This window comes from Falco naumanni, chromosome 5, assembly GCF_017639655.2.
Source record: "Falco naumanni isolate bFalNau1 chromosome 5, bFalNau1.pat, whole genome shotgun sequence".
Lineage (NCBI taxonomy): Eukaryota > Metazoa > Chordata > Aves > Falconiformes > Falconidae > Falco > Falco naumanni.
Window position 1 is genome coordinate 20,453,795 of NC_054058.1, and position 17,079 is coordinate 20,470,873.

A 17,079-nucleotide genomic window follows, 5' to 3' on the forward strand; every position below is an offset into this window, starting at 1 on the left:
TCTAGAAAAAGCAAATTTGAGAAATAAAGGCACTGGCTGAATCTGACTGAACCAAGATTATTTATGCTTAGAGCTATGTGCATGGCAAACTTTAGGTTACAGATGACGTAATACAATACATAATCCTTAACAGAGTCTTACAGGGAAGAAACAGCATTTCTTCTGGATAAGATCATATCTTGATACATGGCTCATTTTAAGAACTGGCTTGACAGCCAAAAGATGGATCTTTTAGAAAACAGATGTCTGAAGAACTTTCTTCCTTGTTATAGCTAATAGACATGAAAGTCTTTGAGACTTCATTGGTCTTGAAATGTATTTTCCCCCCAAGTAATTATTTCAAGACTAGACTACTAACAGACTTTTCAGAGGTCACATTTACTTCTGTTTTGTTCTAAGGCTTCTTGCCTGAACTGAGACAAGATGGTGCTACACAAGTTGCTGCTCTTGTGCTTTTTTTGACACTTGTTTTGGCTGTTGGCAAGCCCATTCTGCCCATGATATCAGCAGAAAAACACTGAGTTTGATCCTGAATGTTTTTCTATTCATTTAGTATGCTACACTGATTCACCAAGAAGTAAAGTGCCTGAAGAAATGCAAGGCAGATTGCAGGTGCATTCATAGCTGGACGAAAAGTGTTAGATCATATCAGCTGTACTGGGAATCCCCACCATTTCCCTATACTCTGTCAAACACCTGGAACAGGCAGACATCAGTTGTGGAACAGGCAATACAGCTGACAGGAGAGGGTAGGGATGCACACAGCCAAGCATTTCTGGAGACTAGAACACCCTTCATGGCAGTGGGCTGCATGTCTGTCTCGTTAGAGCAGCCGTGGCACGGCAGCCTGCAGGACAGCCAGCCTGCGGAGCTGCACGGGGCGCCAGGGCGGGCTCCCGCTTCTGTCTTGGTAGACTCTGAGGCAGCAATCACGCCTGTAGAGCTGTACTAATGGACCGCACAAAACCGTGGTTATTTAACATTTTAGATTGCTTCCTATGTTAAAAGAAGTGTCACGAGTAATAACGTAACATCTGTCTATATAATTTACTAAATATCTTCTATAGACCATTGACTATTACAGGAGACACTATGAATACAACACTCATTAAGAAGGCTCTGTCAGAGGGAGATACACTTTCTTCACATTAACTTCCTTCTACTACTAAGATGTCTTCTTCAAACATTAATTCTTCAGTGTTACAAACACCAAATGAAGTTAATTTCACTGGTTACAAAAAGATTCAGATTGACCCACTTCAGTATTATTCCCCCTATGAAGTGCTTATACAATCAATACATGATTTTTGTTTGAAGTGGGTCTCATTTGGTTTAATAATTTCTCCACCTGTAAGATACCACAGATATCTACAATTCGCTTACAATGCAAACCAAAACTGATTTTTCAGATTAAGTGTATTATTCACTAAGCAATATGAGGTATTTTATTTTGTCAAGGTAACTTCATTCTTTTAAGAGCATTCTCTTAAAGTCTCTGAACAGAGAAATTAAAGGAGGAAAATGCTATTCAGTATCTACTTGCTTATGCTCAGTCTCACTCCGCTCATCCTCTCCCTGTAACATTTACTGTTCTCAAACATGAGGAGGCTTACAGGAGACAAAGAACATAACATCTTCATATATAATATGAAATCATACATAACCTGATCAAATTTCATTGTGGTAATTGGACCTACCACTCCTCCTTTCTGTAGGCCGAAATAAGTGTTTTTTCCAACATTACTGAAGGAAAAAAAAGACACAGAGCTTGAAGCACATGTGTAATTTTTTTCAAAGTACAGAGAACAACATATTTTTTCCTGTTAAGCTATTTCATCATGCTGTCAAATGCAGAGAAAGAAATATTTCATATACTACCTATATATTTAAAGGATCTTAGAGATGAAAGCTAAGACTTTAACCTTTTGTTTAAGATTAGTCACTAAAATTTGCACAGGTACAAATTTAAAAATGTTCCTAGCTTGCCGTTATCCTTCTGAACGTCGTGTAGATTGGCGTAAGTAAAAGTTTCATTATGTTTAACTGAGAAGCCCACAAAGCATTAAAAAATGTAACATTGAAAAAAAAAAGTGTCTAATCATTCTGCATTCCATTTTACGCTTCTGCTAGCACAATACTGCAATATGGCTTATAGAAATGTCAGGAACAAGTTAACAGGAATGGCTTGCACTAGCAATGCAAAATTTGGAAAGACGGCTTGTATTTTGACAAGTTGAATGTGTTTACTCTTCTGCAAAGATTGTACCTTTTCCTTCTTTGCTACGTGTGCCTATGCAATTCTTTACTATTTTTTTTTTAACTTAAATTTTCTCAGCATTGCTGCCATTTATTTAGCTCCAGTGTAGCAGGAATGAACAGAGTGTGGAACAGATCAAGTGACAGCAGCCATCAGCAACAACTTCTGTGCCATCAATAGCAAGGAGCTTTTAAATTTTCAGTTGATGAGGTTTCCATTATAGATGCCATGGAGCTGACCCAAGGGACCACATTCAGAGAGAAAACAGTTCTTACTAGACAGACAGTAGCAGACAAGATTCAGTTTCTGAGAACACACGGCTTCCAGTGATAACTTGATATTCATTGTCAACACATGGATACATAAAGGATATGGCTCCAGATCAGGTAAGTATGAATTTGATGACAGCTTAATGATGAACCAGAATGACTCCCCACAGGTTGCCTGTAGGTACAACTGTTTAATTTAGCCAGAAACTATAGTTGTGAAATTGAGGCTTATGACAGGTCTAAGCCAAAGACTACCACCAGCTGAGCTGCTATTGCTACTCAGTAAGGGGAAGTGAAGCATGCCTGCACATAGTATTTGTCATTGCACTTCTTTTGATGCCACTGGCTAAAGGAATCAGTCACTTTTTTTTTTCCCTAGCCGCTTACACTCAAGACATCCATATTCAGAATAGAACTTAAGATTATTTACTACTTCAAAATTTTATCCAACATTACCAAATCAGTAAGGGATCTTCAATATAAGGAGAAATTACTTCAGCCAATTAGCAATCTATTTTAAGGTACACCATTTAATTCAAATAAATCAAGCTAAATATGAAAAAGAAATGCACTGTGCCACTGTTGTGTCAGTCCACGCTACCTTTTCACAGGCTCTGTCTGCACAAGTGCTGCATCTGTCATGGCTTTCATCCACAACTCCATTTCCTTCCCTGTATCTGTGCAGAAATAATAGGTCCTCATGTTTGGATGAGCTGCCTGATTGGAAATGACATGGTCATTGCAATAAAAATATAAGATTCTGTAAAAGAAGAGAGACAAATAATGTTACTGTATACTCATTCTAATGTTTTGTATAATAAGATTTATGCACATAATACTATCAGAAAAAAATATTAGAAGGAATACTTCAATGTTTCCCTGTCACCGCATTCACCTTTTCAAAATAACTGCCTATAATTTTCAGTCATTGCTGCTTCTTCATTAATACTCAACCCCCCCTTAAATTTCTTCAATCTATTAAAAACTATCTTGACTATCCATAAATGTAAATTAATATAATTATTATAAATAAGATTTTGGCATAGGTTTTTGCAGTCTGAATGATATAGTAAATTTTAATTAGTACTTACCATAGTAAATAAATGATGTGTTGCATAGAAGGCCAAAAGAAGAGCCAGAAGGAGCTCATAAAACAACAAAAAAAGTCAATAGAAAATATTTAGTAGAGTGATTTATATCATGGTTAAAAAGATTAGCTGGGAAACACAGCTAACAATGATTCATGTAATAATGCGACTGAAGTGATAATAAAACCTTATTTTTATTTATATGTAACTATAACTTTCAACTTATATTAAATAGATTTTATTATTTTTATATATATACACTATATAAGTTATAGTATATAGTTATTATTCTTATTAATAAATGTAAATAGAAACTTTGTATCTAAATAACTGGAGAACTTTCGTTAGTGGGATAAGTCCAGCTGCAGATACAGCCTACAATTCTAAAACACCACACAGTATTTAAGATCCATGAACTAAAACTAAAAGACTAATAACAAGTGATATTCATCCATCTTCTCATTCTGGTAATTATGTCTATATTTACACCAGGCTAAATACTGGACTCCTCTGCCACTGTACTATGCAAAAGTCAGTCTCAGAAGCTGTTTGTCAGTCCTGTTTTGCATAATAACTCAGTAAAATGAATTCTGATCACTAGGTTACTGTGCTTTCAAGACATAAAATTCAACTGAAAAATCAAGTCCCTTACCTTAAAGGCATATTTGCGGTTAATATGATCCTCAGCAGAAAGCACAGATATCTGAAAACTAGGTAGAAGTATGCTACCTAGTATTCCTTCTTCTTTCTCATCTGCGAATGCATAGTCTTTGATTAGAGAAACAAAATGTGTTGACACACAACAACACAAGAGCACTCAAGAAGTTTAGCTCAGAGGAAAATGAATTAGGGAATCCAAAAGCCAGACTGATTTGTTAGGTAGGTGTCTGTATAGTCTCAAAAGTGTGCAGTCCACAACAGCAGTTGTGCAGCCCCTCTCTGCCAACACACGCCACCGGACTTGTATCACACAAGTGAGTGTCCCCCAAAACCTGCTAAGCACCAGGAAGCATAGGTCACCTGAAAACACCTGCCTCCAGCTTTTTTTCCAAGACGGACAAGCACCAAAACCACTCCTGAGTGTGCTAGTTCTGTAAAAGTTTAAGCACATGAGCTACCTTATGGAATCTGCCTTATGGAAAACACCACGAACAACTACGCCCAGTTTTTTCTGGGGGTCAGTGCTTACCTGCGTATGAGTTCAAAACTGAAAAGCAGATGGAAGTTAAGCCTCTAATTCAGTGACAAGAACAATACCTGCCATCTATTGCCTGCTCAGTAAAAATGGCAAATACCTATGAGAGCAGAAGTATTTTAAAATACTGCTTATAACTGTTGGCCTTTGAGAAAATTTGTTCATTCTTCTTCTGGTATTGGGCGTATTAAGCTACAAGTTTTTATAATTCCCATGAAGAGTTTATACTCAATTACATTCTATTTGTGAGAATGCATGTGTCAGATAACTTGTAAAAAAACCCCACAAACTCCCCCAAGCACCCTTTTCCCAGAATCTTGTTTTACATAAAATTTTAGAGCAATACATTACAATAATAAACTGAGATTTTAACTGGAAGCCATAACCAGCTCTTAAAGTCAATTATGCTTTAATAAAGGAATAATTGGATGCAATTTACGAGTCAATCTTAATTGTATTCAAGATACAGACTTCTATTTACAACCAGTATCTTAGGAGACCATTCCTCATAATGCTTCTCTTAGTTGAAGATATTGCCCATAACAAACGACTACTTGTCTTAATTTCACAAATACAAATGTAGCTATACAAAGTTTCAAGCATCGGAAATTAGTAGTTACAATTAAAATACATGTAAACAGCACAAAAGGACTACCTCTTATATGCGGATTCAGAAATCTTTTCCCAGTTCTTGTTTACTCACTAAATTCTGAAAAGCCACTGCTTTTAAGTTATTCATATGGGGAAAGCTCTGCCCAGCCATTTTAGCATTACATGATGTTCAATGTAAAAATGATGCTTTCTGGGATAGATATTTAATTGGAGAACTGAGCATGAAATTAGTCTGGTGAAAAGGTAAAAAAGGAATGAAAGGAGTGGATTTACTTTCAGGTACTCATCTGTACTCATAAGTATGCCTGAAACCATCCCACCTTTCCCTATCAAATATTTATTCCTTGCTAGCCACACACACACATAGACACACAAATTTGCCTTTTTTCCTCCGTCCCAGAATGCATGGCAAATACTGTGGTTGACTTCATTTGGACTGCTGTTTCAGGGAAAAAAAAAACCTTCTGCTAGATTATACTTTGACTTACTACTAAACTACATGTCTGGAGGTCTTTGTTAAAGACAAACTGCTATGTTCCATTTCCAGATTTTAAGAATCTGTTTCCAATTAGACTAGCTTTTATCTACATATCACACTGCCCTATAACCATCCTTACTTGTATGCTGTGTATAAATAATACAAGAGAAAAACATCTGATCTTCTGTCCAGTTTTAAGATCTTTTATTTGTTGCAACAGTAACCTTCTAATATGAAAGTGGTCAGTCTTTTGTCCTTCTGTGAAACAGAAGACTATTCTCTGAGCTCTGAAAAAATACAATGGAATAATTTTTCTTTTCATCTATAAATTAGATATTATAAGGTACTAACACTGGAACACAATCAGTGAGATTTACTAACAAAAGCAAAAAACCCCCAACAACCACAATCACTGGTTGCAATCTGGGAGTAAAGTGCATGGCTCCCTCCTTTCAAATTTTCAATATCTGAGACAGAATTTACAAAACCATAAAAACACAGGGTTTAGAGTGCAAGTTTTTTTATATTTTAGTAGGCATTTCTAATGCCTTTAAGATTGTCACTTTACATGTTTACTTACAGTTTATCACCTTTAACTGCCTTCTCGCAAGTGATAGCTAAAAGCTAAGGTTTTTTATATAAACAATTTAAACTATTCTGCTTGTATTTCAGCTTATTTGTCACAGTCACATGTAGAAATGAAAAATATTATAGAGCTGTTTGGATTTATTTTATTTGTTGTTGGGTTTACTTATGGCTTTTTTGTTTTATTTTGAGACACTTCATGTGCAGGGCTTTAAGTCAATTTAATCTATTCTTAAGGCTGCTACAAAGCAGCACTTTCTTTAGAACCTTTCGAAGAGAGAGCCTGAAGACCTGTTTAAAATAGGAAAACCCTATAAGAAAGCACAGAGTATATGATGACCACTTAACTAAATGCACTGTAACTTTATCACAATTGATGCCTTCACAAATGAAATTATAGCCTAATTTTGACTGAGCAGTGGTTTATCTGGCTATGTATACTTCTTGGGGTAAAGAAACAAAGCCTAATGATTATATTTCAGTAATTCAGAATTTGTTAACTAAACCAGTTACAGTTACAAAGCTTTTGTTTCATGACCTGATTGGTCTTGATTAGATTAGAACCATCCTGCACTTTAACAGAACAGCATTTTAAATCTATCAGTCATTGCTTTCAGCATCACCAGTGTCAACACCACTTCTACCAATTCTAAAGTCTCATCCTAAACAGAAACCCTTTCTCACGCTTCATTTGAACCTAAGGCTGCAGATAGCCTTAACTGTTTACTTTCCTCTATTTTGCCATGCTTTACAATTTTCTTTGCTCCTAGCCTCCTTTAAACTGTTATGGTTTTACATCTTCTTTCAGGACTGAATACATTTCAATATGCTAAAATCCCATTTGTTTATCCCCTCAGGAGCACTACAGTTAATAATCTGTAATAGCGAAGGAATCCGTTTTCTAACACACATATCTCCAGACTAGGATTATAAACAGCTAATTTTCCCCAAGTACAGTAAGTCTAACGTAGCTACATAAGGGAACTAATAGATTCCTTTGTTCCAAATACAGCAGACTTCTACTCATATAGAATTGGACATCATTTTACGTAAGTATTGACAAACATTGATTACATTCCCAAAAGGCACATATATCCCCTTTATCATTCCAAAGGCAGAGTTTCAGCTCCCCAGCACTATCCCTTTCCCATCCCAATTTCAGTAACATAATTTCCATGAAAAAACTCAGATTTAACCTGGCATATTTAGATCCTAGCAACAGAAGCAGTGAGAAAACTACAATCCAGAATTTAATGGAAAAGGTAGTTGTGAATGGGTTTGCCCTTAGAGCACATCTGACAGGCAGGAAGCAATTATGTGAAATCGGTAATTAAGAAAGAAAAAAAAAAAAAGATAAAGTAGCAAGGCCTGGATATTGACAGCTATGCAACTATTTTAATCCATTAATTTAAGTAGCAGCTTCTTATTTTACATTTGAGTGGTGTGTAAAAATTTATCTGCTTCCAGTAAAAGAGGCAAACGCAACTCTGCTGAGTGGAACTTACCTCTGTAATAGAAGAGACACAGATCTGAGAGCACAAACCACCGTTTCTTCCACAATTTCATTCCAGTGCTATCCTGTGTTAATCAAAGCAATCAAGTAAGAACTTTCAGACTGTTAATAGTAATAGTTCATAAAGTAAACCAGCTACTACATAACTGTGGTGGCTAGTAGTTAATTTTCTTGGCTGAGGTATTTTAAGTATCATTGACTTCTCATCACAGACTTAACACTGCAAACAAAGATCATAAGCCAGGCAGCCTGAAGTTAACATGATTCTAGTATAAATAAGTGTCCATTATTTTAGCATGCTAGAGACTAGCATCTACAATTAACTGAAAAAAATGTGTACATTTTTAAAAAAGGAAAAAAGCAAGATAATACTTGAGGTACATCCTCCTTTGTTTTCTAAAGAAAGTCTGCTGAACTTCATTTTCTGCTAGCATTCATATATCTAGAGCAAATTTCTTTCCCAAATAAAGTTTATTCCTAAAGTAATTTCATTTTCCTTTATGCTTATAACCAATTTACACTGCACAACTCTGAATGAAAGACTGCCACCATTACTGCAGTGGAAATAAGCCAGAGCATTACATTGCACACATCCTAGTAGAATTAGATTTAATAAATACATTAATCTGTTCCAAGAAGAAAAGCAGGTGTGAATTATCAATATTCTTGAGGTAAATAGGTTTTGTGACAATTGAGAAGAGGGATTCTATAATGAAAAACTGTGGGGTGGTATGGGCTTGGTTTTGGGGTGGGTTTTTTTGTGTTTGGGTTTTTTTTTTGTTTGTTTGTTTGCTTGTTTGGGTTGGGTTTTTTTGAGAAAAGTCAGCATAATTTTTAGCTTTGTATTTTAAGCCCTGCTCTTTTTGGGGTGAGGAAATAAGCTGTAGGAGGGAGAAGAAAGGTTAAAGCAAGCATTAGCTAGGAAATACTATTCAGAAAGAGCAAAAAAATCCTTTGCCACAAACATTTCCATAAATAGAATAACTAAACACTTTATAGCACCTTCCTTCTGATGACCTCAAAGTAGTTTAACAAACAGCAGTGAAGGCTGGAAGCACTGCCTGTAGCAGTCAGCTCCTATTACACAGCTGGAAAGGCAGATACCAGGAGGGGAGGCTGCCCCCCTCACCTCCCTGACAAGGTCACTGACCCAGCAGCAGATGAGGATGCTGGCCCCCTGGTCCAACATACACTGGCAATAAAATCAACTGTTTAAAATGAAAATCCTCAAACTTCTTCAGTATAAAGGATTATCACAAACCCTTGGACAGACTTTCTGAAGAGGCTGTTATATCAACATCACATTTATCCCATCACTCAAAAACACCAACAGGTTTCTGCACGGCCACAAGTAAGTATCTGCCAGCAATGAGACGTGCTAGAAATGATCTTTTGGCCTTCTTCAGACATAGCAGAGGGGCATACAAAATGACTGTGGTTCTCATATTTTAAATTCTTTCCTACTATAAAGCATATCCTTTCTGTATCAGTGAATTTACTAATTATTATTTCCTTATGATTGTGACTACGTCCTGTGACATTAAACCTTTCCAAAAGAAGTTGACTCTGGACTTAAAAACTAGTAGAAAAATGGCAGAATAGCATTGCACGCAATAAGGCAGCACACCCTGAGTCAAACAAAACTTGCTGTTACCTGTGATTACATAAATATTTTAAGAAAGTTATCTTAATATCAAAGAGAAACCTGTACAGGCTTTCACTGTAAATTTCTGAAGACAGTATCGGCTGGTAGAGCTCTTAACTAAAATTGGCTTTCAATTTACTGCTACAACGTGGAACATACAGCAAACCCTCTTCTTCCAAAAACTAACCAAACATCATAGCATTTAAATAATGTTACACATAAGCTCTGTTCTGTGGTATGCATTTTGACAGTGAGGTGTATTGAAAACTGGTTGAACTACCAGGCCCAGAGAATGGTGATCAGTGACACCAGCGGTGGCCAGTTGCTTGTGATCTGCCCCAGGGGCTGATACTGTGGCCAAGACTATTTAGCATCTTCATTAATGACCTGCATGCTGAGACAGAGTGCACCCTCAGCAAGTTTGCACGTAATAGGAACTGTGGTGTGGCTGACACACCAGATGGGTGTGCTGTCATTCAGAGGGACCTTGACAGGCTGGGAAAATAGGGCAGAGCAGAATCTCATGAAGTTCAGCAAAGGGAAATGCTCAAGTCCTCCATCTGGAGAGGAATAACCCCTCACACCAGTACACATGGGGGCTGATCAGCTAAAAAGGAGCTCTGTGGGGAAGAACCCAGGGGGTCCTGGTGGACAAGCTGATCAGGAGCCAGCAATGCACCTTCAAAGACGATCAATAGCATCCTAGACTGCATTAGCAGTGCTGTCAACAGATGGAGGGAGGACATCCTTTCCTCTCAGCACTACTGAAGTCTAGCTGGAGTGCTGCGTTCACTGCGGGGCTCACTGCTACAGAAGAAATGTGAACATACTGGAGTGAATCCAGCAAAGGGCCACAAAGCTGATTAAGGGATCAAAGCATCTTTCATATGAAGAGAGGATGAGAAGGCTGGGACTGTTCAGTCTGCAGAAAGGGGACATCTTATCAATACGTATAAATACCTGAAGGGAGAGTGTAGAGAAGATGGAGCCAAACTCTAGCTAGCGGTGCCCAGTGACAGGACAAGAGACAATGGGCACAAATTAAGAAACATGAAATTCCATCTGAGCAGAGGTAAAATTTTTTACTGTGGGCGAACACTGGCACAGGTTGCCCAAAGAGGTTGTGGTGCAGTCTCCATCTGTGAGGATACTCAAAACCAGCTCTGGACAACCAGCCCTAGGTAAGGCTGCTTGAACAGGGGAGGTTGTGCGAGATTTAAAACTCACTACAAAGGACCTCAGAATGAAAAGCCAGATCATCACGAATCTAACTTATTCAGAAGCAAGCAGCAAAGATAACAACACAGATACTCATGTGCACAACCACCTGTGTTGTAATTCAGACTTCATATTTCAATCAAGTTAATTGATTGACTCACTTAATGAAAAAATCCAGAGAACAGTACTTTAGGAAGAGTGACTTTTTTTTCAAGCTAAAAAGTTTAATAGCCCCAAAACAGCAAAAAAACTCTTGCCTTTGTGACAACTTTCCAGTCTCAATACTGAACGAGAGTAGAGGCCACAAGAATATCTAAATAGGGAAAAATCTACTAAACAGATACTTCTAGATCTTTTTATCTGATAAGTATTTTTTAAAACTAAGTCAACAACATTCAAAAAACCATGAGGGTTATACCAGCCTATCAGAGTAGGGGCAGTAAATGACAATGCAGATTGAAAACTTTTTATATATATACACATTTATATATATATATACACACACACACACACAGTTGCCTCAGCTGAGTTTAAATGACAAGTTCTTACAGGGTTGTTGTTGTATTTATAAAATATATTCCTAATATGGCCTAGTCAGTTTTGTTGTTCAATTTTTTGATCAAACTACTCTGATTTCCTGCATAGCAAGAAAGTACAAGTGATCTGGTGTTGCAAAATACAAAGCAAGTCTCCAGAAGACTGAATACACTAAATACTAAAGAGCACATACTTCAGATTAGTTTATATTCAATAGAAAAACCTAAAATGATCTCTGGTTTTAAGATAATTAGCTTTCAGTTAAGAAAACTCTCTCTTTCTTTTCATATGTGAAAAAATGGCTTGATTTCCAGTTTGTTACTGAAACTTTACTTTACTTTACTTTAAAAAAATAATAATTAAGACATTCAGCCTAACAAAAGAAACTTCAGAATTTAAAAACCACAACATCCTGGGCCATACATCCTTGTCCCATCATCTCCACATGTCTGAAACTAATTCAGCTATTTACTACTAAAATCAGTCTAGATTTTTTAAGCCCTTTGTGGATTTTAAAAAGAAATACATACATATGATATACCAATACCAATGTTCTGTACTTGCCTAATGCCCTTACCCATTTATATCAGATGTTATCCAATAAGCAGCTAATTAATTAAAATTCCACGTGTCAGTTCCTCACAGCTTCACTCTGGTATTGCTATCGTTGCATTTTATGCAGATGACTGTCTTTTGTACATTACACACCTTACCAAAAAACCCCAAAACCCAGAAGGGGGTGAAGAGGGGAAGAGTACCTGTTTGTAGAGCCAGCCACGTCTGACAACTGGTGCATTAGGATTTCTCTTTATTGAGTTTGATCTCTTTCCAAAATTATGAACCTTCTTTGAAGATCGTGATGTCTAAATTGAACATGTTAAAGAAAACATGACATTAATATATCTTGAAAAATCATAAGGCATTTTCTTTTCTTTAAGACCTTTTTCTTACATGTGTTACTCTGGGGAACTGCAGAATACAAACTGTATTCCTTTTTTTAGATAAATTATTATTATGATGATGGTTCTTGCTGGCTTCAGCATTTCTTTTTTCCTCTGCAGAAAATTTAAAGACAAATCCCAAGACAAGTACTTAAAGTTGTTGGGTTATTTTTTTATAACAAGAAAAACCAACTAATTACATATCTGGCCTTCTTATACAGTAGGTAAAAAGCTTACCAAGCTGCAGAAAGAGAAGTAAAATGAACCAAACTATTACTAATTATGAAAAGTTACAACACCTGGGCAAGAAAATTTTACTCTTTCCTGATTCCAACACTGGCCTAATACATGAAAGTTGTTTAGACTTCAACAGGTTATAACTCCACCTTTCCTAACATATACTAAATATTTTAAAGTTCTTTCTTCCCTCTCAAGAACCCTTCGCTTTGTGATGCTTTCGCTGGTTTGAATGTTCGTTATTTTACCTGCTTGTGGTAAGGACTACTTTGACACTTCTGCCCTGAAACTCCAGTGCTTATATCTGCTGTTGCTTATACCTTTTACAACCTTACAGTTGTGCAATGATCACAGATGACTAAGAGAAGTAGGATAAATAACCCATTTGAGATTTTATCCTTCTACTTGAGTAACCAAAAGAAATTGGAAAAGGCATAAAGAAACATGCAAGTGCTTGGCCAACTCACACTTCATTCATTTCAGCCTGCATTTGGAAAGTCTGTTCTGCAACTACATGAGCTGAACATTTACTTGCGTTTTAAATTTTGTAAGAATTAGTGCCTCAGAGACCATGGGATATGATACAGCAAAGTATCGCACTCTGCAAAAGAAGTCAAGTTTTTTAAGCTGTGCTCATGGCTTTCCTCCAAATCCACCATTTGAATTGAGACAATACAACCCTGTGCTTCAGCTTCCCCATCTCCACTACTGAGAGTAATCATAAGATTATGCAAAGTTCCTAACATACACTTGGGTTTTGTTGCAAATTAGGGTATGGTGTTTCTCTATGGAAACTCTCTCAACACGCACCGCAGAACTGAGCTGGGTTTTATACATGCTTCAGAGAGCATTCCACAGTAGGTTAAAAATCATAAACCGAAACCTGCAATTTAAAATGATATGCAGCTTTTGTTAATGATGCCATTAACCGAAGAATACAACATAGCTTAGCCAAAAAAGAACAAATTACAAAAACTACGTGTGTTTCTGTTGTAGACAGACTTAAGGCAATGAAACAAGGTCGTTTTATTTTTTGAAAGAATCAGGTGAGAATATAAAAACAGAGTGCTTTTAATTTCCCTTGGAGATACAGAAATTTGACTCAGCTCTGTTTGGAAAACAAGATAGAACAAGCAATTGAAAGCCTAATTAAAAATAAAAGTAAAAACCTTTCACATTTTCATCTGAAAAAATTCTACCAGTGCGAAATGGACAAAGCTTTGTAAGAAGCCAAGGAATGACATACAGAGGACCTATAAGAATCCAGAGCATGTTACAAAGTTGACTAGATGTACTTCAGTTGATCTATATGGCTACTATATTGGCATATCACACAAAAGCTATGCCAAGATTTTGATCAGAAATAATTTAGAACGCTCATACCTGCTCTATTAGGTATTAAAGGTTCAAAACCTCTCAAGAGCATTCCAGACTTCCTATGCTTGTAAAATGGCTAATGCATCAAGGATGCTTCTGAAAACACAGTAAACCACGAGTACTACTAATGTCAAGTCTACTAACAAATTCAGGTAATTTAGATAGATATCTGTTAGGTAGGTCTGATGATAAAACATATTGACTCTAATTTCACTGAGCTCACAGCAAAGTTTTAATGGGTTACATCTTACCAACTGTGAATACAAACTTCCTTTAATTAAACACAGCATCACAAGTGCTTTCTAATTTTAGTTAATAAATACTTTAGATGACTCGTGATTATTTTACCACACACAGCATATAGAGAGTAACTGTTCACAACAAATTCTGAGTCTCGAGACAATGAGTATTTTAGGATATTGAAATTTTGTAGGTGTATATATAAACATAATTATCAGTTCTCAAACTTTTTAGACCACCTCCTCCTCTTGTTATGCCTGGGATCCCTGGCCATCACGTATTCTCTCACACAAACATCTAATATCTTAAAAACTGGAGAAGCAGGAAGAAAGGAAAAAAAATAAGAATTGAAGAGTTCAACTACCTTTTACCCCACACCACTAAAAATACAGGACATACTGCACAGCTCCAGCTTCTGGAGAAGGCAAAGAGAAAAGGAGGATACTGAACAAAGGTCCAACTACTAAGTACTTGCTGGAAGGTGTAGAAGGTAACAGAGCTAGCAAACTTATATTCACATCTGACTGGTTCTAAAGAATGGTCCCAGCCACTGTGATGCCTCCAAAACCAGAACCTACAGGAGGGACCCTGTACAGAAGAAGCCAGGAAGTCCAGCCAGTGACATTCACACTTTCCAAAACCTGAAGACGACAAACACCAGCAGAGCTTTGAACTCTGGGTAACAGACCAGTCAGTAGCTGGGGCTGCACAGTTCATCACTTTGAAAGCTGCTCTTCTCTATCCTTAGCTGGTAGACACAGAACTTATGTGAGGATTCTTCCCCAGTTGCAGAACTAGAACAAAAGTAATTAATTAACACTAAACATATTGTGTCTATGTTTGAAAAACGTGGGTTGAGAACCTTGCTGACAAGGAAATTTTCTGCATGTGAGCTGGAAGAATGGAAATCTAAATCTCTGTTACTTTCAACTTCTGTTTAAAAATATGTTTCCAGACTTCAAGGCTTATATTATCTTCCAAACCACAAACCAACACGATGCTGCCTTCTGGATTGTGTAGGCAATTTTCAGTGCCTTCAACTGTTGCATTCCTCCACGAGCTGAGTGGGTTTCTGCCTCAGCACTTTAACTTGCACCAGGAGGTTGCTCTTGAAACAAATCTCCCAGTTGTTCCCTTTCACTGTGCTTTGATTTGCACAGTAGAGCAAACTGGCTTTATTTTAGGTAAGACTAAAATGTAAGATGCACAAGAAGCACTACTGGACTGGTCTGAATATAAACCATGAAAACACAGTACCGATGTTTAGCACTGAGCACAAACACTGCCCTTCACACCACTCCTGTTTATTAGGCTATTTGCTAATGTATCTTACGATTATTACTCCAAAATTTCTGGCTAACCTGAATCCTGAGAAGGCATGTATGTCTATACCTAAACCAGGCATTTAAAGCTGGGCTGGCTTAAGCACTGTATGAGCATCTATAAACAAACTGATGACTACTTATAAATAACGTGATACATTCTAGCTGTAATGGAGACACAAGGAGCTCTGCAGCACCTGTCCTGGGCTGTCACTCCGTTCCACTTACTGTGAGATAAAATTGTTAGCCTTATTCTGCTGATCATCAGGACAGCAACGAAGAGCAGGGAAGGTGAACTGTGGAGGGCGATTGGTAATATGACTGACTTTACCCATTAAAAAGCTTATTCCCTGAACGCGTTTCAGGACATACAATCTTATTTGCCTAGGCAGTGACTTTAACAGTGGGGAGAAAGAAACACGAAGAAAAAAAAAAAGCAACTACAAAAGCATCTTCTTAATTTTCAAGAGGGGTGGAAATACGTAACTGTGGCAATCTCAAGCCTACACAGATCTTTTTCACAGTCAGAGGTCTATGCTAGTGGCTATAAGTTCAGAAATGCACTTCAAGCTAATAGGGAAGAATCAGTGTTTAACAGAGCTGGAGTGTGTTATTTGGCCAGCATTACGTATACAGTGGGAAAGGAGGATTACCATTAAGACTTTTACAGGAGAGAGACTGATTTTTGCCTCACTTCATATTAGCCTTTAGACAGCAACCAGCACTAGACTCCAGTCCTTCTGCCACGAAATAGAAACTTCTCCATGTTCTGTTTGTATTCGGGATCAATTAACATTAATGAAAGGCGGAACTTATTTCTGTACACCTCAACTGTCTGAAACGTCAGTCATACCACAAACTTCCCTTCCATTCCTCATACCTTCCAATTTTAGGTGTGTTCATGAGTCATCTCTGAATACAGAAATACCTAAAAACAGGTGTAGCAACCACATGAAGCATTCTTCTGCTCTGTAATTTACTTTCCTCACCAATATTTTACTCCTCTCTTACTGTGCTGCAATATACAGAGCCTCTACATATTATATTCAAAAGCTGATAAAACAGCTAAGATTTTCAGGTTCTACTGTTGGGAGACATGCATAAAAACACAGAAGACAATCAGCTGTTGTATCTGGGTACAACCAGCAGGCAATTTCTATGTAGTTATCTTAAAAAGAAATTCAACTCATCAGCTTTAAATAACCACCAGAAAATGCTGACTAATATTAGCTGTGGTTCTACTTTGCAAGAATTCACCTCCTGAAAACAAAACTTTTAAAATTACATTGCAGTCATTCAGACAAATTCATATTTGAAAACTGTTGTGCAGTAACTGTACATACAGTCACAGTAATCATATTAGTATTGTAAATGCTTTTGAAAACAAGAACAGACAGGAGGAATGCAAAGTAGAACAGATTTCTATTTTTTCAATATATAATAATTTCTACAGGAAACTAGAACCATTAATCAATGACAGTAATAACAGTAACTGGGCCACGGCAATCTCAATTTTCTTGTAGAACACTATGAAACGAACATGTTAAGGGGCATTTTAAACTTCT

General features: G+C 37.0%; 1 protein-coding gene across 15 annotated transcripts in view; it reads right to left on the bottom strand.

Annotated features, from left to right (window-relative positions):
* The window catches only part of PLEKHA5 (pleckstrin homology domain containing A5), a 170,839-nt gene that overhangs the window by 53,681 nt on the left and 100,079 nt on the right, over nucleotides 1-17,079 (bottom strand). For all 15 annotated transcript variants that reach the window (XM_040595030.1, XM_040595027.1, XM_040595029.1 and 12 more), the window contains 4 exons: nucleotides 12,156-12,260; nucleotides 7,990-8,062; nucleotides 4,267-4,367; nucleotides 3,128-3,243 (listed from right to left, as the gene is read on the bottom strand). In XM_040595030.1, coding sequence (XP_040450964.1) covers nucleotides 3,128-3,243; nucleotides 4,267-4,367; nucleotides 7,990-8,062; nucleotides 12,156-12,260 — 395 coding nt within the window. The remainder of the gene's footprint in view (nucleotides 1-3,127; nucleotides 3,244-4,266; nucleotides 4,368-7,989; nucleotides 8,063-12,155; nucleotides 12,261-17,079) is intronic.